General features: G+C 43.5%; 1 protein-coding gene across 1 annotated transcript in view; it reads left to right on the forward strand.

Annotated features, from left to right (window-relative positions):
• LOC144499221 (voltage-dependent calcium channel subunit alpha-2/delta-4-like) overlaps nt 1–16578 on the forward strand; it is a 422353-nt gene extending 405775 nt beyond the window's left edge. The window contains exons 36-38 of the mRNA XM_078221339.1: nt 13665–13777; nt 15601–15683; nt 16483–16578. Coding sequence (XP_078077465.1) covers nt 13665–13777; nt 15601–15683; nt 16483–16578 — 292 coding nt within the window. The remainder of the gene's footprint in view (nt 1–13664; nt 13778–15600; nt 15684–16482) is intronic.
• The last annotated feature ends 8001 nt before the right edge of the window (nt 16579–24579 follow it).

The raw sequence follows: 24579 nt of genomic DNA on the forward strand, positions 1-24579 counted from the left end.
GGATGAGTTCCAGATCCTCCAGGTCTGCAGGAATTTGAAGGTCAATACTGTTTCCAGTTATAAAGACAAGAGACTCAAATTGTATGTACATATTCATGAGCAGAGTGGCATTGTTATCAAATAAATATATGTAAAAGCAATAACAAATTGCATTTATAATAATGTAGTCCAAAGATGCTTCACTGGAGCCATAAAGCTACATAAAGAGATATCAGAGCAGATGACAAAATGCTTGGTTAAAGAATTAGATTTTAGGGAGCGTCTTAGAGAAAGGTAGTGAGACAGAGAGGTTTAGGGAGAAGCAACCAAATGTAGAACGAACAAAATCAGGAATGGGGATGAGGCCAAAGTTGGGGGAGAACAGAGATTTCAGAGGAAGTTATTATAAAATAGGGAGTGGAAAGACCATAAAAGGGTTTGGAAACAATGATAAGAATCTTGAAATTGATGTGTGGCCGGACTTTAGAGTCATTGTAGGTCAACAAGCACAGGGGTGATAGGTGGAGAAGTCAATGCAAGTTTGGACCCAGATGAAGAGTTTTGGATGGACACAGATGAAGAGTTTTGGATGAACTCACATTAACAGAGAGTATAAAGTAGGTTACCAGCCCAGAGTTTAATCCAGAGGTGCCAACGGCATGGATGAGGTTTGCAATAGTAAATGAGCTGAGGCATGGACAGAGATAAGCAAAGTAATGGAGATGGAATAGATGATCTTGGTGCTGAAGCAGAAATAGAGTCAGAAGCTCAGATGAGTCAAATGGGATGCCACAGTTGTAAACATAGATCTAATTGTTGGATGGAAACAAAAGTCTAGAAATAATTGATGTATTGATTCTAGCAAAAAATATAAATAAATTTCTAGCTCCAGTTATTAATCTAATTTAACTGGTACAGAATACTTTCCATAAAGATACAGCTTGCTTTTATTGTGCAGCAATTAATTATATTGGAAAGGACACAGCCTGCAGCTGAAGCTATTTCTGCTACAAGTTCCTTTGATTAGTACTCAACCTGCTGAACAAGGCCTGCACAACAGTTTGTGTTAATGTGTATATGAAGGCAGCAGTCCATATCAGAGGCCACAAAATTCCAATTGGTCTGCCCAAGTTAGTGCCAGTTCCTTTCTAGACATTGAACCAAATCTGGATGAGAACAAACAGTAGAATGAAGCTCTTCTAACTTGGAAGCAGCAAAATTGCATAAAGATGGGAAAGACACACATCATGCATGCAAGTTAGGGTGGGAACACTTTTGTCCAGAGAATGTAGTGTCCTTGTCTGTATTCTACTGGCATTCCCTTCAGCTGAAAAAAAAATTGTTTTATAACAGTGGAGCTTCCAATAGACTTAGCTGCCTTGCTGGCATCTGCTCCATCTCAACACTGAGTCAGTGCCAGCAAAGTCCTGAAGCAATATAGAGTAGGAAAGAGCGGTGTTCTCCAGCTGTGTGCCTGTCTCTCATATGAATACATGCTGTGCTGATACTGACCTGTCTGCTCAGAAATGAACAATTACAGCATATTTCCACCACCGTCAGTTAAAAAAGATTTATAATGTTTAGAATTGAAATAGCTCTGATTTGCAGTACTCAATATTAACTCTGATTGCAGTCCTAAATTTCCCAAATAAATATTTTTAAAACGAGAGAGGGAAATAGTCTATTTAAATGAGAAGTCAATAAGTTGTCAGGCTCGAGCAAAATAAGTTAAATAAAATTCCCAGCAGCAATTTAGCAGGGGGTGCAACCAATTAATAAAATGATTATACCTCTGTAATCTGCCCCTGACTTCAATTGATGCCATTTCCTCTTGTCTTATTTTAGCCTCTTCCAGTTCCTTTAATTAGATCCTGATACTGTACTCAGTAATTGTACAATGTTTCTGGTTCTTATAATGCTGATTTTCACTTCCTGTGGCCCTATTCTTGCTTCATGTTGTACTTATTCTCAGTCATGGGAACAGTCCTCTACAGAGGAAGTGCTGAACTCACATCATTTAAATAGTTGCTTGGTAATGCATAACTTGAGTATAGTTGGAAAAAGAGATACGTTGTTGAAGCTTTTCCTCTTGCACTCATCGGGAAAGATTTGCAACGATATCAAAACTCAAAGGGAAGAACAATTTATACTGCATGAGACGAAGGTGCTGATTGGTGGGCAAGTGGACTCAGATTGGTAGAGGCATTACCATTGAGAATGCTCCCAGGAATAGTTAACTGATAAGCTTTTGTTCCAATTCAAATTAGGCAAGTTGACTCGGATTGGTCAAAGCATTGCCAAGGGGAATGAACCAGGTTGTCCACAAAGTTTTTGTTTAGTTGAAAATGGTGCAGTGTGTGGACATGTTCTTTCTTTCTGCAAAGGACAGGGCCCAGTGTGTGAATATATGTGGCTTCGAGCGTGTGTAAACCAGCCACACACCGAATCCGACTGTTAATCTTAAATTGATTGTCAGTATAATTCTTAGCACAATCTGGATTGTTTAGCAAGTGTTGTCTAATCGAGGAATCACATCAAATGTTGGACACTATGGGCCCTATTTTACCATTTTGAAGTGCTGGGTAGATTTGAAATTGGGAGTGTTTCGGATCCCACGTTCAGACCTGTTCTCAGGAACCCCATACGCACTCTGCCTGAAAAAATATCAGCAATTCCAAATCATGCTCCAGAAGCCTGTGGACGGGGCTTAATGCACCCGCAATCCTGCAGCTCCGATCGGTGCCTCCAACTGCGCATGTGCAGGAAAAAAAAGATAGAATGCGGCTCCCCTGCCACATCCCTCCCGGGCCGGATAATGTCTCTCCCTGGCCCCCACAGACATTGCCCCACTCCCCCCCAACATTACTGACCCCCTTATCCCCTCACCCACTCCGCCACCCAGAGTGATTGCAGGCCACTCCCCTCTTTCCCCCCCCCCCCCCCCCCCCACTGAACTCAGGCAGAGTGGCAGTGGACTGCCCCTCTCCCCCCCCCCCCCCCCCCCCCCCCCCCACCGAAGTAAAGAGCCTTCAGACACTCAGCACTTACCTCCTCACTATCTAGAGCGCCCGAATCAGACTTTGGTGGAGCATGTCTGTTTCACACCAATTCTGGATGGGGGAATATGGGGTAAAGGGGAAAATGCTGGTAAGGTTGTACATGCAGCCCATTAAGTCAATTTAAATGCATGTAAATGCATTTAAATGGCCGTCGCACTGTTTCGGGCGCAGTCCAGATTGCGGCCATTTTCGGGGCTTTGGTAAAGGAGGAACCAGCGCGGAGGCAGGCGCGGATCGCGTTACTCGCCTCACGCCCAACTTTAGCAAGTTTTCGCGCCTGAAAACAGGTGCAACTTGATGGTAGAACCGGGCTCCTATAACCAGAATTCTCCCAAAAAAAATTCTAAATGTTGAATTCGCAGAAAAACTGGAGTAATTCACGTTGTTTTTTTCAGTGGGAGTTCAGACTATAATCGCCCACACTCTGTGCAATGCAGAGGCCACCACCATGAATATCATTAGATTTCAGGGGGCGTGGCTTATTCCCACCAGGGAGGCTGAAACCAGCATGCGCAGTGGCCCCGAACTGTCAGCCTCCCATTTGCTGGTCAGCTCAATCACTGGTTGGCCAAGGACCCCCGCAGCGCTGCTCCCCCAAAGCCCCCACGGCCCAATCGCAGCCTCTCCGACCATTCCCGGGCCAGCCCCAACCCCCCCATCCCAGATCGCCCCGATCTCCAGCCTCCCCCACAGTGCAGACCGCCCCCCCCCACCACCCCCCTAGGCAGACCACCCCCCCAGCCCACCCGATCACTGGCCTCCCTTCTGCCCCGACCGTTCCTAATGCAGAATGGCAACAGGACCCCCCGCCCCCACCGATCACCCCCCAGGCCCCGCCCCCATATGCCTGAACTTGGAACTATCCCATGCCCAATGGGCTGTGCCAAGGTGCCCCCTGGGCATGGGCACTTTGCCCCTTGGACAGTGCCAGGGAGCCCAGACTGGCATTGCCAAGGTGCCCATGCCCAGGGGGCACTACCCCCTCCCACTGCCTGACCCCCTCGTGGCCCCCAATTGTCCCCCCTTCACTCCAACGGGGTTGGGCAGCTAGTTCCTCAAAAGTGGAGTGAAACACTCTGGCGGGGTGGGAGATGCTAGCGGCTCCGGAGAATTCCATCCCGGACCCACTAATAGCATTTAAATAGTATGCTAAATACTATTTGAGTGCAGACCCTGTCTTCCAGCCGATTTCCGGTGTGGCGCAGACGCCGTCGGAAATCCAGCTCTGGGAGACACAAATGGCGCGAACGCCTGCGGGAACCCCACGAATCGGCCGGTGTGTGATTCGCCCTGCCCACTGCGCTAAAAAATTTGCACAGCAGGAAGAAACTTGTTCTGAGTTTTGCAAGCACAAGCTGGTTTAGTACAGTAAGTACTTTGCCGTTGTGAACAGCAAAAGGGACATGCTATTTGATACATACCCCCATTCATTGGAACATACAGCCTACATACTTTGCATAACACCAGCACTGAAATTCATATACCACATTACTCTTTTATATAGTACGCAGACATCTTTTTGGTTTAAAAACAGCATCCTGTTAGTGGCGAATACCACTCATGTTGCTACTGTATAGTAGCAGAGTGAAACAACTAGCTTCACCAGTTGCTCGAATTGAAGCACCTCACCCTTGCAGGGTAATCTGAGGTAGGCTGGGCACCTTTCAGAACCAGACCTTTGGCCTGCTCATGAGTTTGTATGATATACAGTGAGCAATGATCTGATTGGAGTAGCCATTATCCCGCAGAATAGCTTTGATGTGCCCATTTTGACATCACGTGTGCATGGTGAGCAAATGGCTCAGAAATTATTTATGAGTTTGCTGATAAGGCCAATCTTAGAACATATGGTACTGTGGGGACCCAAACGCATAAACTAACCAGTGAAGGTAGGCTTGCGGTAGACAGTAGTAGAGAACTCATTGGCAGATCTCTCAACTAGCACATTAAGGAAAGGGAGCTCATTTGACTACTCCATTTCAAAGGTGAATTTGAGCACATGATGGAGTGCATTTAGGTGTTTACAGAAACTATTAATGTAGCTGCAGATTCAAACACATCAAAAGTATCATCTACATATCAGAGGTCATTTCATTGAAGATGCATTTCTCATGGAAACTGACAAAGGTGTTGGTGAGACTGGACCTAGAGGGGATCGCACGGCAACACCATCCAAATAAAAGCTTGGGGGACAGTTAATCCCTGCCTCATTCTCCATGGCAATATGTTGACCAATCAGACTTGGCCTACTTGGTTTGATTTTAAACAAAAGCTTGGCAGTTAACTGTTCCCTGATGCATTCTCCATTGCCATCCCCCTACCAATAACAGCACACTTGTCAACAAATCAGCACCCTTTTCTCTTACCGTATAAATTGTTTTCCCTTTAAAACTCCATATTCTTGTTAATCTGTCCTGATGAGTGCGAGAGGAAATGTTTCAACAGCTTGTCTGTTTCTTCAGCAATACTCCTATCATTTAGTTAAATTAATTAGAAGGAAACATTCAAACAGCCTGGGAGCAGACCGGAGATTATTGACGTAGGGGAAGACTCCTAGTCCTTTTGAGCTGCAAATATAAACATTCTAAAAGCATCTAAACTTTTTATGAGCAGCCCCCATCCCATTTAGGCTCGTTAAACTGCTTAATACCCAACACTCCACCATTTGTATCAAGATCCTACAGCCAGCAAAGGGCCCAAATTTGCATATTTAAACAATGTTGCACCTGTTTTGGGGGCGTTGGGTTACTTGGCCATGTCTAGGCCTCTCTGCAGCTTACCAATAAGAGGACCGTGGTCTTTGGTGGGACAGCCCTTTCCTCAATCTTCTACTGCACCACACTTTAGAAAGGATGGAATGATTGAGGGAAAATACAGGAAAAATTATAAGAATGATTCCAGAGATGTGGGACTTCATTTATAGATTGGAGAACCAGGGATTGTTCTCCTGCTGGAGGCGTTCAAAAGCATGAGGGGTCCAAACAGAGGTAGGTAGAAAGAAATTATTCCCATTGCTGAAATCATCAGGAACCTGAGGACACTGATTTAAAGTAATTAGCAAAATATCCCAAAGTTGACATGAGGAAACCTTTTTAAGCATAGAATCCCTACAGTGCAGAGGGAGGACATTCAGCCCATCGTGCCTGCACCGACAATAATTTTAGGCCCTATCCCTGTAATCCCACGTATTTACCCTGTTAATCTGCCTGACACCAAGAGGCAATTTATTATGGCCAATCAACCTAACCTGCACATCTTTGGATTTTGGGAGGAAACCGGAGAACTTGGAGGAAACCCATGTAGACACGGGGAGAATGTGCAAACTCCACACAGACAGTGACCGAAGGCCGGAATTGAACCCAGGTCCCTGGCGTTGTGAATCAGCAGTACTAACCAGTGTGCCACTGCACTACCCCCAAGAAATTCTATGCAGCGAGTATTTAGGATCTGGAATGCACTGCCTGAATGGGTGGTGGATGCAGATTCATTTGAGGCTTTCAAAGGTGAATTGGCTAAACAGCTAAAGGGAAAATACATTGCAGGGGTACGGGGAATGGGAATGGGTGAGACTAGCTAAATTGCTCTTGCAGATAGCCAGCCAATGGGTAGAACGGCCTCCTCCACTGTGTTTCAATCATTCTATGATTCTGTATCATGTCACAATTGAGGCGGCACGGTAGCACAGTGGTTAGCACTGCTGCTTCACAGCTCCAGGGACCTGGGTTCGATTCCCGGCTTGGGTCACTGTCTGTGTGGAGTTTGCACATTCTCCTCGTGTCTGCGTGGGTTTCCTCCGGGTGCTCCGGTTTCCTCCCACAGTCCAAAGATGTGCGGGTTAGGTTGATTGGCCATGCTAAAATTGCCCCTTAGTGTCCTGGGATGCGTAGATTAGAAGGATTAGCGGGTAAAATATGTAGGGATATGGGGGTAGGGCCTGGGTGGGATTGTGGTCAGTGCAGACTCGATGGCCGAATGGCCTCTTTCTGTACTGTAGGGTTTCTATGATTTCTATGAATTGCTTTCTATCATCAGCTTCTTTATTTGGCAAATCCCTACACAAAGAAGGGAACATGTATTTCTGAAGAAAATGAGTTTGATGATCCAGCACATTATAGCAAGGAAAATATGGAGCAATGTGAGAGGGTTTGCAGAGAGTTCTAGGAGCCTGTTACACTTCATGAATTTTGTTACAATGAGACTTTGGCGCAAACCAGCCTCCCTTCCATTGACTCTGTCTACACTTCCCGCTACCTCGGCAAAGCAGCCAGCATAATTAAGGACCCCACGCACCCCGGACATTCTTTCTTCCACCTTGTTCCGTTGGGAAAAAGATACAAAAGTCTGAGGTCACGTAGCAACCGACTCAAGAACAGCTTCTAATGGATCTATCTTGCATTAAGTTGATCTTTCTCTACACCCTAGCTATGACTGTAACACCACATTCTGCACTCTGTTTCCCTCTCTATGAATGGTATGCTTTGTCTGTATAGCGCGCAAGAAACAATACTTTTCACTGTATTCTAATACATGTGACAATAATAAATCAAATCAAAATCAATATATTTTTTTAAATCCTGCTCACAAGAAAATCTTAGCTCTTAAGTTACATTCACGGGATAAAAGGGACAGGAGATGTCGATTATAATTCAGATTGGATGTTTGAACTGGCATTCAAGTGATCGCTCGCACTCATTGGTGAAATGCGAACTCTGCAGGGATCATTGCTGGGTTGATTTGATGAATTCTTCTCATGGATAGGGATAGTCAATTTGATTAAATGATACTGGAATCCAACTCTTGGAAACAGACTGAGTGGGAAGTCAGGTTTACTTCAGGGAAATGTTGCAAGAAGCTTTGCTGAACCAACGAATTAGAAATGTGGAGAGATGCCTAGAAGACATCTTGTTGACGTCAAATGGGATGATCAGCTGACGTTCTTTATTTTGTATCATTGCACAAAAAGTGAAGTTGTACTGGTCAAACAAAGTGAAGATGACCATATTGTTCCATGTTATACGCTGTGAAATAAAATAACTAAGCCACTTAACAATTCATTTCAAAGTTCATTTCACCAAGAATTCACTTTGTCCACCTGTGGAGAGATTGAGAAAGTACTCATGCATTATCATTGATACATCCCCTGGTTTTGCTCTCATACAAGCAGATATAGAACAGTGAGAATCAGCTTCCATAAAATGTAAGCTGTCCAAACCACTTGTGAGATCAAATGATAACAAGAGATTACAAGAAGGTTTCTAAAGTAGATCCATATTTGCAACAGTCATTTAGTGAAATGGTGAGGGAATGCACAAGACTTGTGAAAGGTAAACCTGTATATTTAGCGAGCTGGAGGTGAAGGTTCAGGTTCAGTATTTAAGTTAGTAATCTAAGATACTATCAGTGCTGCATTACAGAACGACCAACAGATCATACACTGCTTGGTCCATTCTCCTGCTTTGTTTAGGGATGAATTGATTTTCCTACCTTGGCACGTTTCCTTAATTGAGAGAACATTTCCTCACCTGGTTCCGAGGATGATTCACAGAGGAGACAGCATTTATATAGTTGGCCACCTATTGTCATACCTGCTGCACAGTAGCCATTGGGGGATTTCTTTTTGGCCCAAGTAGACGTATCAACTTCAGCAGGATTTTTCAGGCTTTTGGAAGCAAATGAACTATTCTTGCAGGTACACCAGCCATCTTTTGACAATGAAGGCCAGCTTCCACCAAAACTAGTTAATCAACCCTTTAAGGGGATTGAACAACCCCCTCTGCATGTAACACACGTACGACAAGATTAAACAAATTATTAATATTAGCTAAAAGTGCAGGATCCAGCAGGGTCTTCTCATTACCCAGTGTAAGTGTGGGCCATGTTTTGGACCAACTCTGGAATCCGCCAAAATTTTAGAATGGCTAACCACTTACCTGCTACAATGGTTTGGTTTATACTGTTGTTTCTGTTCAAAAGATGAATTTTCATGAGGTCCATGAACATCTTCTAGAATATATCTTTGTTCTAAAACTGCTTGCTTTCAAACCTGGCGGAAACATTAATTAGTAATTCAAGCTCAACTTTAGTATAGCCAAATTGTGGATATCATCTCCATCAAGGTGCAGAGGAAAGCTAGATTGGGAAATCATTTGTAAACTAAATAATAGTGCCGCAAGTATCTATTTCTATGAAATAAAGGTTGCAGCAGATTAGCCTTCTTACACCAATGTTGAACATTTAGTCCTATTACCAACACTAGTCCCTATGAAAGCAGAGTAGAAAGATGCCTGTAAAATGTTTGTAATGTGAAGAATTTTGAAAACTGTCTGCAGCATGGCACTACAAGGAAATAGCCTCCTTGGACCTTGGCTTGTAAAAGATAATATCCGATTTTAAAAGTTTACAGGAGGATGTGGCTGAACAAATTTCACTCACATCCTGCAAACAGAAATCCTAATGGGCAGCTGATCAAAGTCTAGTCGAGAAATCATTTACAAGGTGCATTAAAAAAGAAGCAACATTCCATTGCTTTTCCTCCTGACTGATTCATGTGGTAAATTGGATGCACCAGCTGTAGGAATGTCTAATAGCAATAAATTCCTCAGAGAAAAACAAACCAAGCACCTGCTGCTCTGTGGCTGAATGTTAACAATTACAGATATGAAAGGACGTATTTGCCAAAAATGAAACTTCTCTCTTTAATGGTATTTAATATAATTAATTAGTCAGCATGATGTATAATGTAATTGTCTTGTGCTCATCAAGGTAAAGTATGTTAGCATCAGGAAATGCAATTGTCTCCCATTTGAAGTGTCAGCTCCAACTACTGTCAGATCACATGTAACATGAGCTGCTGCGAATTGAAACACCCTCATCTCAGTCCCAATTGACCTCCGTGAAATACCCTCTACTGTACCAACACGATATCGCCCATTTCAATTACTATCTTAGATTCTTTAGCTTAGATATCGCACACTGTTTTCAGCATAATTTCAGTGTGAGATCAGGACAAGTAATTGTTTAGTAGCAAAATGAGACAGAGACACTGGTTTTCCACCCCAGGGTCAAATTTCCTTGTACGTTTTTCACCTTCCTGCATATTGTCCAACAGATCCCAATGTTCTACTCAAGAAAACCCAACAGAGAAGGATAGAAGTGGAGCCAATCATTACATACTTTTATAAATTTTTATTTAGAAAGATTTTATTATCATGCACCAACCAACCCAGAAACCCCAGTTTAAGTCTGTTCCAATTTTTGGAACACAATTCAATCCCCAATTAATTCTCTCCATCTGAGTACAATAAAACATAATTAATATACAATTAACACTAAGTAAGCTCACTTACATATACTATAAAGAAATAAATGCTTGCTTTTTTATGATATCCTTCAGGAGCAATGCAATACTTTTGAAATGCAGTCACTGTTGCAGTGTAAGGAACATAGCAGCCAATTTTTGCACAGTAAGCTCCCAGAAGCAGTAATGTGATCATGACCAGATAATCTGTTTTTTGTTAGAATGTTGACTGAGGGATAAATATTGGCCAGCACACTAGGCATGATACATCCTTCCAAATATTGCAATGAGACATTATATGTCCACCTGAAAGAGTAGATGGGTCCTCAGTTTATTGTGTTTTCTAAAAGACTGCACCTCCGACAGTGCAGCAATCTCTCAACACCACACTGGAGCATCAGGCTAGATTTTTGTGCTCAAGTCTAAAAGCCACAGCCTTCTGGCTCAGAAGTGAGTGTGCTATCAATTGAGCCAATTTCTGTTGTCAGTAATAACTTTTTATATCAATATTTAACATGTGTCTGCACCGATTCGGTGCTTTTGACCGCATGAGTACACAATTGGATTTGCACCCCTGCCCACATGCTCACAACCCCCACCCACCCACCCTCCCTCCCTCCCCCCCCCTGCCCCCGCCGCCCCATCCCCCAGCAGCTCCCACATAAATGCTTTACATAAAGAATTATGACATTCCCCATGAGCATGCTCTTGTATTCAATTATCATGGAGGAGGAGCACAGGATGAAGCAAAAGAAAGCTGGACAGCATTAAAAGAGGATTGTAAACCATCAGTTACCCATTCCACAGAAACTGCAGGCTACACAGGTCACATGAAGACCTTTGTGAGGAGATTTGTATTCAAAGAGTGCGCTTCTCCAAAGAGATAATAAAGAAGTTCCACCGCCGACTGAATGAGGACTTGAAGTAACACACATCTACAATTGCTGCCCTTTTCTGTAGCTATGTGGCTGCCAACCACAGTTAATTTTTATGACATACTAATTTCAGGCAGCTACAATATTCCAATAAAATTAGCTAGGATCTAATTGAAGAATGGATTTTCAAGGGACTGGCACATTTACAGCAAATCTGACAAATCCATTACCTTTAGCAGCAAAGCAAAGTAGCTGCAAGATAGAGTCATCCACTTTTACAGGACTCCTCATTTTCCCAAGGTAAAATCCACATTGATTCGCAGGCTCTGTCAGTCAACTCCTCAGTTACCTCAACAGAATGGGCTGCATGCCCTGAGTGCACAGATTGTGTCTAACAAAATATAAAGGATACTACGTGGCAATGCAAGATAGTTGTCAAGAAGCATACCATTCAAAATCTGGCCCAGCTTGATTTTGTTTTACTATTAAGATGGCCATCAATTCCTCTATCATCCAGCTCTTCAATGTGTGGAGCAGATGCACCCCTGCCCACATGCTCACAACCCCCACCCACCCACCCTCCCCCCCCCCCCCCCCCCCCCCCCCGCCGCCCCATCCCCCAGCAGCTCCCACATAAATGCTTTACATAAAGAATTATGACATTCCCCATGAGCATGCTCTTGTATTCAATTATCATGGAGGAGGAGCACAGGATGAAGCCCAGATATATTCAATGATTTTGCTCTTTGATTTTGATTTGATTTATTATTGTCACATGTATTAACATACAGTGAAAAGTATTGTTTCTTGCGCGCTATACAGACAAAACGCATCGTTCATACAGAAGGAAATGAGAGAGTGCAGAATGTAGTGTTACAGTCATAGCTAGGGTGTAGAGAAAGATCAACTTAATGCAAGGAAGGTCCATTCAAAAGTTTGACGGCAGCAGGGAAGAAGCTGTTCTTGAGTCGGTTGGTGCGTGACCTCAGAACTTTGTATCTTTTTCCCGAAGGAAGAAGGTGGAAGAGAGAATGTGCAGGGGGCATGGGGTCCTTAATCATGCTGGCTGCTTTGCCGAGGCAGCGGCAAGTGTAGACAGAGTCAATGGATGGGAGGCTAGTTCGCATGATGGATTGGGCTACATTCACGACCTTTTGTAGTTCCTTGCGGTCTTGGGCAGAGCAGGAGCCATACCAAGCTGTGATACAACTAGAAAGAATGCTTTCTATGGTGCATCTGTAAAAGTTGATGAGAGTCATAGCTGACATGCCAAATTTCCTTCGTCTTCTGAGAAAGTAGAGATGTTGGTGGACTTTCTTAACTATAATGTTGGCATGGGGGAACCACGACAGGTTGTTGGTGATCTGGACACCTAAAAACTTGAAGCCCTCAACCCTTTCTACTTCGTTCCCCTTTGATGTAGTCAGGGGCATGTTCTCCTTTATGCTTCCTGAAGTCGATGACAATCTCCTTCGTTTTGTTGACATTGAGGGAGAGATTATTGTTGCCGCACCAGTTCACCAGATTATCTATCTCATTCCTGTACTCTGTCTCATCATTGTTTGAGATCCAACACACGGTGGTGTCGTCAGCAAACTTGAAAATCGAATTGGAGGGGAATTTGGCCACAGTCATAGGTGTATAAGGAGTATAGTAGGGTGCTGAGAACACAGCCTTGTGGGGCACTGGTGTTGAGGATGATCGTGGAGGTGTAGTTGCTTATCCTTACTGATTGTGGTCTGTGAGTTAGGAAGTTCAGGATCCAGTCACAGAGGGAGGTGCCGAGGCCCGGGCCACAGAGCTTGGAGATGAGTTTCGTGGGAATAATGGTGTTGAAGGCTGAGCTGTAGTCAATGAATAGGAGTCTGACATAGATGTCCTTGTTATCTAGGAGTGCCAGGGTTGAGTGCAGGGCCAGAGAGATGGCATCTGCTGTGGACCTGTTATGGCGATAGGCAAACTGTAGTGGATCCAGGCAGTCCAGGAGGCTGGGATTGATTCGTGCCATGACTAGCCTTTCGAAGCACTTCATAATGATGAATGTCAGAGCCACCGGCAGATAGTTATTGAGGCACGCTGTTTGGTTTTTCTTAGGTACCTTTTTAGCGCCACAGTCAGCAAACAAGATGAAAGCCATCTACAAGCCCACAGTCACTGAAAACAGGTTTCTTATCTGTTTGATTTTCCTTAACTTTTTACCTGCCTCTGAATATTTAACTGTTACTTTCTTATCCTCAGTCTTCATCCATTCCTTCAGTACTTAGGCTTTCTTGTGTGCTGGTCTCATCCCCACACCTTCCCCTCATGTGTGTGATGACTAAGTTTCTTACAGGAAGTTAAAATGGGGAAAGTTATTAAGAGAACAAGCTTATAAGTATTTAATTGGAAAAATGTTGAAAACACCCCTAATGATCATGTACTTCAAAGTTCTGATGTACTTTCTTTCTTTTCCAGAATGTTTGTGGTACAAAACATTGAAAGTAGTAATCTACTCCTCCTGGTAACTGAGGCCGACTGTGACTGCAGCATCTTCCCACCAGTCACACTGGAACCAGAAGAAGTGAAATATATCCTTTACATAACATATATTGCATCAGCACTATATAAAACATGCATTGACAAACAGCTGAGGCAGGGGATGGAATCTTTTGGCCACCTGTAGCAAATCAAATTATTATTTTGGCCTTGTTCATCCATAAATAAGAAAGCAAAAATATTTCATAACTGCCATCTCCACACTTCTTAATTTAGACGAAAAAGAGTTCATGTATCTCCTATTGAGTTTCACAGAATCTCTACAGTACAAAAGGAGTCCACTCAGCTCATCGAGCCTGCATCAATAACAGTTCCACCCAGTCCCTATCCCTGTAACCTCACATATTTATCCTGCTAATCCCCCTGATACTAAGGGGCAATTTAACATGCCCAATACCCCTAACCTGCATATCTTTGCACTGTGAGAGGAAACCAGAGCACCAGAAGGAAACCACGCAGACAAGGGGAGAATGTACAAACTCCACACAGACAGTCACCCAAGGCCGGAATTGAATCCGGGTCCCTGGTGCTGTGAGGCAGCAGTGCTAACCACTGTGCCACCATGCTGCCAGCTTTGTTTAAGCAATTAGCATACACTTTTAGCTTAAAGAGCCACACAATAGATTGACCCTGAAGACATTCTCTTCATTAGCCCCTCTCCTGAAAGGAGAGAGATCATCAAAATACTTTTCTTTGAAGAGATTGCTCCACTAGAAGACAATTTGATGAGGACTGCATGAGTGGCAAACGTCAAACAAGTTTAAAGATCAGCTGCTTGTGGATTAAATGAGTTTATGTTCAAGTCCCCAGCACCCTCTGGTTTCAAACTGGCATCTCCTGGCATTACCCTGGCAGAACTCTCTCCTCCCTGAACATTGCACTTACCTCTGAGCTCCCCTCAGAGTACCGCTCACGAGGTGCACGCCTTCTGAGACTAGTCGACCATCGTGCCATTCTAACACCATACTGCCGTGGATGCATTATTTAAGGTGGGGGAATAATTCCAGCATATGGGCCTGAAAATGATATGTTAGTTTATTACAATCAGGTTCCCAATGTTGAACAGTGGGAAACACAGTCCTCCACTGACAAGGGATGGGGTGATCAGTTCCTGTGTTGTGAAACGCAACTTTGGACTTGTCATATTTTCCCCTCTTCTTGCCAAACCTGCCCAATGCAAATGGATGCAGAAAATCCTGATCATTGTCCCTGGCAACAACTGTTTTCACAGTAAGAGTTTTAACAACACCAGGTTAAAGTCCAACAGGTTTATTTGGAAGCAAATGGTATTTGCTACCAAATAAACCTGTTGGACTTTAACCTGGTGTTGTTAAAACTCTTACTGTGCTCACGCCAGTCCAACACCGGCATCCCCACATCATAACAACTGTTTTGTCAGAGTCTGGCCGTGGTGATATGTCAGCTACTGCTAGGGAATGAAATGACATATTAGCCCACTCTCAACTCAAGCATGCCTCAATTTCCTCCCAGTCATGGTATAATATAATAGTATCAGAATAGTAATATCCGGCAGCACATGAGGCAACTTAGCAACAGACAAAAAATTGCTCCATGTTGTACAATTTACTAGAATCCAGTGTTTACCTTGGCAAACCTAGTGGAGGGCTCATAGGAACAGAAGTAGGTCATTGATCCCCTCAAGTCTTCTTCACCATTTAATTAGATCATGGTTGATCCTCTACCCCAACACCATCTTCCCGCACTTTCCTCCTGTCCCTTGATGTCATTGGTATTAGTAACTACTACTACTCAGTGCTGTTAAGTGTTGACAAATATCTCTACAGAAATTAATAATTTCTAATAATTTTACTTTTGTTTCTTAACACCAGTGTAAATAATGCATCGGTTAAGTGCGACCGTATGCGATCACAAAAGTTAAGGCGTCGACCCGATACTTGTCATGCATTCCATCCAGAGGTAAGTGTAATTCAGGACAAATTTGTACCACAAATAGCCGATCTATATGCGTAGGGTGCAATGAAGTGAAATAGTATTACAGTCTGACAGGTATCTGTTTGGTGCTGGTTTTTATTATAGCAGTTTCACCAACATTCAAAGTACTGCATGATAACACTTTATAAATCTTACATGGATTTTAATTTCAAAGCACACCATTGGAGGATATCTGGAGGAGCAATATGTTGGTGGATAAAGCACAGTGCAATGGTAAAACACTGCTTTCTGTCAAATCTTTCAATTTCCTGGCACATTTTACTTTAATTCTTATCTAAGAAATCAAGCACAGTGATAGGTTGGATCTCCATAAGAAGAGGGATAATTCGGATGGCGCCACTTCAACAGTGTCACTTACAAGCACAAGTTTTGTCCGTTCTTTCCAGAGGTGTATTGACCATGTCTTGGGATTATTGACAGGGAGACAGAAAGACAAATGACTAATTCCATACCCTCTGAACTAACTGCTAGGAACTACATCAGCCATGACTCCTTACCTGTCAGTTTTCTTTCCCCATTTGTGTGGATGAGATTATCTTGGTTTAGGATCTAGTTTAGCTCTAATCGCCCTCCATGACTGAATAGGTTGCCAGTACTCACTGTCTTGGCTGATTAACGCAGGACAGCTATTTGGCTGAGGTGCTGACATTATCCACAGAACTGTATCTCAGCATAAATTAGTATCTTCAGGAGTGTGTGAAGAAAATGTTAATAGATAGAGAAAGAATATTAAATTAATGTTGTAATTTTATTCTCTCCACAGGAAAATGCAGAGGAGTGTGGAGGGGCATCAGGTATCTCTCTGGCTGGAACGCTGTTAGCATTTAATCTGGGCATGGCTGCAGCTGTTTTACAATGATGAAGCTGAAGTGATAGCCACTATACATCACACTGTTTTAGAAGCTTTTCTGAAGGCTGCATGGAAGGCAGATCAATCAAGCCTATTTCCATCGCATTGTTAACAAACATTTGCTATCGGCTGACAAGACAGGCTAAGGATAGAAAATAACTTTCTTAGACAAATTTCAAATTGTTCCTTGTTCACCCAAGTACTGTTTTTCCTCTCACATTCAAAGTAGTATAATTGGAGAAACAGCACAAAGGTTATTCCCTGCAAAGACATGGAGGATCAATCTCAAGAAGAGGTTCCAAATAGTGAAAATTAAAGCTGAAAAAAATACACCTCCTGTGTGGACTTCTATTGTTGTTGGTCAATGAAGGTATCATCTACTTGATAAGTAAGTGGCTTTATTTCTGGAGTATGTTAGTGTGCAATATTGTCGTGAAGTTACCACAAATTGTTCTTCCAATAGTGTGGCTTAAACTTGGAAAATTCCTCCTTTGCTCGCCCCTTTTTATGGTCTGGGAAAATTTCTATGAAAATCTTTACTTGCTAAGAGTTTCAGTCTTTCCACGGAATAAATTATTTGTATGACATTGTTTTGTCATTCTCCTTTTTATAAAAGTGTTTTCAACATTGAGGAAATATTAGATAACACTCCAGTCGCAGTGCATGACTCAGAATGGAAAATTATTGAAACAGAGCTATATTTATAAAGCTCACTTAACAAGGCCCTGCCCATGGCGCCTCTATTTCACAAGACAAGCTGTTAGAAAGTTGAATCATGTGCTGAACTATGACATGTTGCAAACAATATCTGGATTAGGGGCAGATTTTCTAACAAAAGTCAGGGACAGCAGCAAGTTTTCATGCTATTTGGATCCTTACAAATCAGGAGAGATGTCACCTCAGGCAGTATGCAAGCACATGCATGTATCAGGTAAGTTGGGCGGCACAGTGGCATAGTCGTTAGCACTGCTGCCTCACAGCACCAGAGACCAGTTTCAAATCTGGCCTCGGGTGACTGTCTGTGTGGAGTTTGCATGTTCTCCCCTTGTCTGCGTGGGTTTCCTCTGGGTGTTCCAGTTTCCTCCCACATTCCAAAGATGCGCGGGTTAGTTTGGTTGGCCATGTAAATTGCCCCTTAGTGTCAGGGAGATTAGCGGGGTTACGGGAGTAGGCCCTGGGTGGGATTGTTATTGGTGCAGGATCGATGAGCCAAATAGCCTCCTTCTACACTGTAGGGATTCTGTGAAGCACCATGAAGTACCAAACGCTGTGTCTACTGAGGGCAGTAACTTCACTAATCTTTCAATAAAAAAGAAAAATCAACCGGGCAGGGAACATGCATTGGATGACAGCGTTTGCTCAAGATCAATGAAAACATTACACATGGTACTTCTACATTGTTTCTCCATTCGCCCTGCCCAAACACCTTTGCTGCCAAGGGAGCAGGCCATTAGCCTGCTTGGAACATACTAGCAATTCTACCTATGATTAGCCAGAAGAAGCCATGCAGCCTCCCCACCACTTTTTCCACCTCTTGCACAAAGATGGAGCAGTTGCAAAGCTAAACTCAGTTCATGATAGGCAGCAAGTGTGCAAGTTGAACACTTGCCAATGACTCATTTCACAGTTCTAAGTCTCAGTATTCTAACGCCCAGAACGACCCTAATTTTGCTCCATCATCTTTTCCTACACAAACCAATGCAAATTGATTTACATTGTACAGCATATCCATGATTTACAACTTTCTTCAAGCTTATAAGGGATGCAATTATATTTTCTCCCTTAACCAACAACCATTAGAAATGGTCAGTGCAATGATCACATTACTGTTTGTGGGATTCTGCTGTGTGCAAAATGACTGCCATGATCACACATGATAGGAATGGCACAATGTAACTCATTCTGTATGATGCACTTGGGATTTATCTGAGATTAAAATGATACTATATAAATATTTATTTCTTCTTTAAAGATAGACTACTAATTTAGAACTGATTTTGCTTATCACATTATCCCCATCCTGCACCAATGTCGCCATGAGGAATCTATTAAAAAGCAAGCATTGAAAAAGGAACATAAGACACCTATCTTTCATGGTCATTTTCCATGGAAGGTTTTTAACATTTGCATGTATATTATCCTAATCATTATTAATTTACTTAATTTCATTAAGATTAACTTGGTTTCTGAATCTCAATAACCTCATTGGGAAACAGGCTGAAAAGAATTACTATGCCAATGATGTGATGAAAATGAATTAATGTGTACAATTAAAATGGCAATATTGCTGAAACAGTTCCCAATAATACTAGCAATACAACTCAAAAATATTAAACATATTCAAAAAATAGAGAGAAAAATAATTTCCAGCAAATTGAAGCAATTCCAGTGCACAGTCGATGGGTCAAATGGCCTCCTTCTGTGCTACAGCATTCAATGAACAGAGGATGTTTACAGTCAATTAATGTTTACTCGATTAATGATAAAAATCATTAGCAATATCCAGGAAAAAGCTGTGAAGCCTTCATTGTGCTACAGTCTATGCTGTTTGTATTATTTGAAGGAGAAAAGTTATTGGGCAGATTTATTTTTGAAGATCGGGGCTATTGGGTGCATATGGCTAATAATGTGACTAACAAATCTGTTAATCTGCCGAGCATTCTTCTTATATTTAACTGCATCCCTAGATTAAGCTGCTCTAATCACTTAATGGGGCGTGAACATCCACTCAAGTTCTGTCCTACATTATAGGCATTTTACTGGGTTTCAGGAATGCTAAGAAGAATAGATGTCTATTGCTGCCGAAAACACTTATGTTGCCTTATTTCTGTTACAGTGCTCCCAAAAGAGTTGGGAACTTCTCTGGGAGCATTGCCACAATTTAAGTGCAGCACTTATGTATATACGCATTTCAATTTCCAGATTTGATGAATAATTGGGAAGTAAATTGGCCAAAACCAACTGAAAATTCAGATGAAGAACTTTTTTAGCAAGTTCTCTATCCATTCACTGACTTATGCAATTTTCTGCTAACATTTTTTTTCTGGAACCCAATCACTTTGATAAGTAAATAGTTCTGAATGAATTGAATTCTCAGTGAATTCTCATTTATTTAAAAATCTATATTTCTCCATAGTTACTGTAGCTAAAATTGTTGAGGAATGTTCCTGCCTGAAGACTGCAACAAGAATTTAAACTAGATCTGTACTTTCTTATGTTTCTTCTTTATAGCAGTTAAGGTACTTATACAGCAAATATTAGGCTAATGCTATAATTTGCATTATATATTATTAATAACAAAATGGGGAGAATTTTAAGGATGGCAAGTACCGATCACCGTCACACAACCGCTGACTCTCAAATTCCCTCTGCCACTTAATTGCTTACTTGAGCATTGATTGGCAGTGGCAGGACATCCGTCTCCCTTGGAAGAAAGTCCCACTTGTGATTGACCGACAGCTCTTCAAGCCAGCCAGGCACAGCGCTGCAGTGGCCAGAGGCGGTACTGCAGCACTCTGCCTGGGACTAAGTCCCGAGACCTTTGAAAAGTTAAGTCCAGGAGGTCCCAGGAATGAGAGGGTAGGGTTGGGAGGGGGTGGACCAGGGGGGAACGGCAGGAGGTCCCAGAACTCCAACACCCGGGAGAGTGAGGGCCACCCAACTTGGCGGGGCTTCAGAGTGGGCACGCACCCCCCTGCCTAGCCAAGGTGGGGGAAAGTTTAAATGTCACTTTCCCACCCTACCAGCACCCTACCTAAAAAATGAGGTTGGGCGGCGGGATAAGGACCTTAATAGGTGAATGGGCAAGCAGATTCCCAAGGCAGAATCCCATCTAATCAATTTTACACTCTCCCCTGCCCCCTGCCTCGCAATCTTCCATCACCTGTTCTTTAAGTTAAATGCTTTTTGCTGGACCTCAGCCTTCAGCTGTCTATAGAGCTGCTTTCTTGCTCTTGAGTTGAGTTGCAGTTTCAGACTGAGAGAAGCCTTGCGCTTGCGGTTTATCAGCACCTTTATCATAGAAATCATAGAATCCCTACCATGCAGAAGGAGGCCATTCAGCCCACTGAACCTGCACCAATAACAGTCCCACCCCAGGCCCTATCCCATAACCACATCTGTTTATCCTGCTCGTCTCCATGACACTAAGGGGCAATTTAGCATGGCAATCCACCTAACTCGCACATCTTTGGACTGTGGGAGGACACCAGGGCACCCTGAGGAAACACAAGCAGACACGGGGAAAAGGTACAAATTCTTCATAGTCACCGAAGGCCGGAATTGAACCTGGGCCCCTGGTGCTGTGAGGCAGCAGTGCTAACCACTGTGTCACTGTGCCACCTGGTATCTCATGGTCATTCTCATCGAACCAGTCTTTGTGTTTCCTGGTCAAGTGACCATGTGTCTTTTTGCAGGTGCTGATTATGGAGGCCTTCAGGGCAGACCAGGTGCTGTGAACATCGTGTCCCTGGGTCACTCGGTGTCATCAGTTGGCAGTGAGACGCTGGTGAATAGACTTCTCTTGCCAGAGTCTTTGAGTACTTCAGCATTGATTTCCTTCAGCATTGTTTCTGTTGCCAGGAGGTAACAAGGAAGTTAGATAAAGGAGAACCAGTGGACGTGATTTATTTAGATTTCCAGAAGGCCTTGACAAGATGCCGCATAGGAGACTGTTAAATAAGTTAAGAGCCCATGGTGTTAAGGGTAAGGTCCTGGCATGGATAGAGGATTGGTTGACTGGCAGAAGGCAGAGAGTGGGGATAAAGGGGTATTTTTCAGGATGGCAGCCGGTGACTAGCAGTGTACCTCAGGGGTCAGTGCTGGGACCACAACTTATCACAATATACATTAACGATTTGGAGGAAGGAACTGAAGGCACTGTTGCTAAGTTTGCAGATGATACAAAGATATGTAGAGGGACAGGTAGTATTGAGGAAGCAGGGGGGCAGAAGAAGAACTTGGACAAGTTAGGAGAGCGGGCAAAGAAGTGGCAGATGGAATACAATGTGGAAAAGTGTGAAGTTATGCACTTTGGAAAGAGGAACGGAGGCATAAACTATTTTCTAAATGGAAAAATGCTTAGGAAACCAGAAACACAAAGGGACTTAGGAGTCATTGTTCAAGATTCTCTTAAAGTTAATGTGTAGGTTCAGTCGGCAGTTAGGAAGGCAAATGCAATGTTAGCATTCATTTCGAGAGGGCTAGAATACAAGAGCAGGGATATATTTCTGAGGCTGTATAAGACTCTGGTCAGACCCCATTTGGAGTATTGTGAACAGTTTTGGGCCCCATATCTAAGGAAGGATGTGCTGGCCTTGGAAAGGGTCCAGAGGAGGTTCACAAGAATGATCCCTGGAATGAAGAGCTTGTCGTATGATGAACAGTTGAGGACTCTGGGTCTGTACTCGTTGGAGTTTAGAAGGATGAGGGGGGATCTTATTGAAAGTTACAGGATTCTGCGAGGCCTGGACAGAGTGAATGTGGAGAAGATGTTTCCACTAGTAGAAAAAACTAGAACCAGAGGGCACAACTTCAGGCTGAAGGAACGATCCTTTAAAATAGAGATGAGGAGGAATTTCTTCAGTGAGAGAATGGTGAATCTGTGGAACTCTTTGCCGCAGAAGGCTGTGGAGGCCAGGTCATTGAGTGTCTTTAAGACAGAGAAAGATAGGGTCTTGATTAATAAGGGGGTCAGGGGTTATGGGGAAAAGGCAGAGAATGGGGATGAGAAAAATATCAGCCATGATTGAATGGCAGAGCAGACTCGATGGGCCGAGTGGCCTAATTCTGGTCGTATGTCTTATGGTCTTATGGTCTTATTGCTGCTTCGGGGCTACATTGATGTTGATCACAGATCGGATTAGATGGTGGACTGCCCAGCAGTTATTTGCTCCTGTCATGGTGCGGGTGATACACATGTCCTTGCGGTCCTTTGCTCAGATGATGGCGTAGTTGAGCACATGTCAGTGTTTGGAATGAGGGTGTTTCCATGAGGTTTTCTACTGGTCTCTCTGATGGAACAAGCGGATGGTTATGCCAAAGTCATGTCCTAAACATTTTGTCGGGAGCAGTGTACTGTTGGTGTTGGATTTCCCAACCCTCCTTTCCTCTGATTACACCTCCCCAGAGGTTTGTGTCCTTTCCAACTTTGGTGTTGAAGTCACTAAGGAGGATCAGCTTGTTGCCCTTTGGGACTTGAGCTGGAGTTAAATTCCTCTTTGGACTCGTCTGTAGCTTCCAGTGTTGGAGCTTACATGCTGAGGACTGCAATGCACTGGTTCTGGGCTAGGGTGAGCCGAAGGCATTCATCGAATCCTACAGTGCAGAAGGAGGCCATTCAGTCCATCGAGTCTGCACCAACCACAATCCCACCCAGGCCCTATCCACATATCCCCATGCATTTACCCTAGCTAGTCCCCCTGACAATTTAGCATGGCCAATCCACCTAACACGCACATCTTTGGACTGTGGGAGGAAACCTGAGCACCTGAAGGAAATCCACGCAGATATCGGGAGAATGTGCAAACTCCACACAGACAGCGACCCAAGCCAGGAATCGAACCCGGGTCCCTGGCGCTGTGAGGCAGCAGTGCTACCCACTGTGCCACCGTGCCATATTTATCCTGCAAAGAGACGGCCGACTAGTTTGTTTCTAATGGTAAAGGCAACCACATGGAGGTGGTGAACTTCTTCTGGTTTACCTTTCCTAAAAAGGTGTAAGAGCCACCTTGTTTCTTGAGCTGGCCTTTCCCTGCCTACAGGGTCTCACTTAGGGTGGCAATTTCAATATTGATACATCTGAGCTCCCAAGCAACGATAACAGTTTACCATTCCAGTCTGTCACTGTTGGGGTTATGATGAGTGTCTTGATATTCCAGGTCCTGAATTTCATTTTGAGGGGTGGAAGATGACTGTGTGTGAATTCTTTTAATGTGGGGTGGTTGTTATTACACACCAGTTATCATGCATGCTTGACGGAGCAAGGCCTTGGTCCAGTGACAAGCGGGTCCAAGATGACTAGACATCAGGCTTTGCTGTGTGGGCCTGGGACACATATTCCTATTGTCAAGGACAGTACAAGCACACATATTCCTACTGTCCTCCTTTCTCTTTCCCACAGGACCTCTCTCCCTAGGATTCATAAGGTGCAATGGCCCCTGCTGCTAATTGTATATCCAGATTAAACCATGGGGTTTGGTGAAATGCCCATTGTAATCAAACTGCAGATGCTTGGATAAGAAGACAAATGTTTTTACATTTAACTAGTCTGGTGCTGAATTAGCACTGTGATTGTGCTAAAATTATACTAACAACCAATAGAAGATTATTAGTCAGGCTGGCGGTATGGTTCACTTACCCATGCTGGAAGCTGCATATATTCTGCTGCCCTTTACAACCAAATGTCAGAAGTTACCTTCAATAACTGTATCAAGCTTGGCATTGCATTGAAAAATCAGAGGATTCTGTCACCTTCATTCATGTTGGAGAAAATTACAGTAATTACAGCTGAATTTTAACCTAAAAGAAAGTGTGTTTGGTCAGGTGGTTGAAGTCTCCAAAATATTTTTCTCACACCAAACCCACGTCCTAACCATCTATTTCCAGCTTTAACTGGAATCCAACTTTAAACATGGTAACGAGGTGGCAATTTTCACTCTCATGCAGCTTTGCGGGATTACCTCTGCTCAGTTAAATTCCCCAAATTGGGGAACCCTAACGCCTCATCAAGGCAAGGATTCAGGATGTCAATGTCTTCATGCTTACCTCCTGAACTTAGGACCTGAAATTTGTGCATGTTGTGCGCGCACAATTGGCAATTCTGGAATTGGCCACGAAACCCGGATGCAATTTCACGCTGTCTGGTCAACTCAGGGCTGCCAGCCTGCATCACAGGTGGACACTGGTGAAGCACTGCTGGCAGCTGGGGGGAGCATGGTGGGCACCAGGTCCAATGGGGATCCAGTGGAGGGTTTAATGTGGGCAGCTCCCCGAAGGCTGCCAGAAGTTGTT

Source organism: Mustelus asterias, chromosome 9, assembly GCF_964213995.1.
Source record: "Mustelus asterias chromosome 9, sMusAst1.hap1.1, whole genome shotgun sequence".
Lineage (NCBI taxonomy): Eukaryota > Metazoa > Chordata > Chondrichthyes > Carcharhiniformes > Triakidae > Mustelus > Mustelus asterias.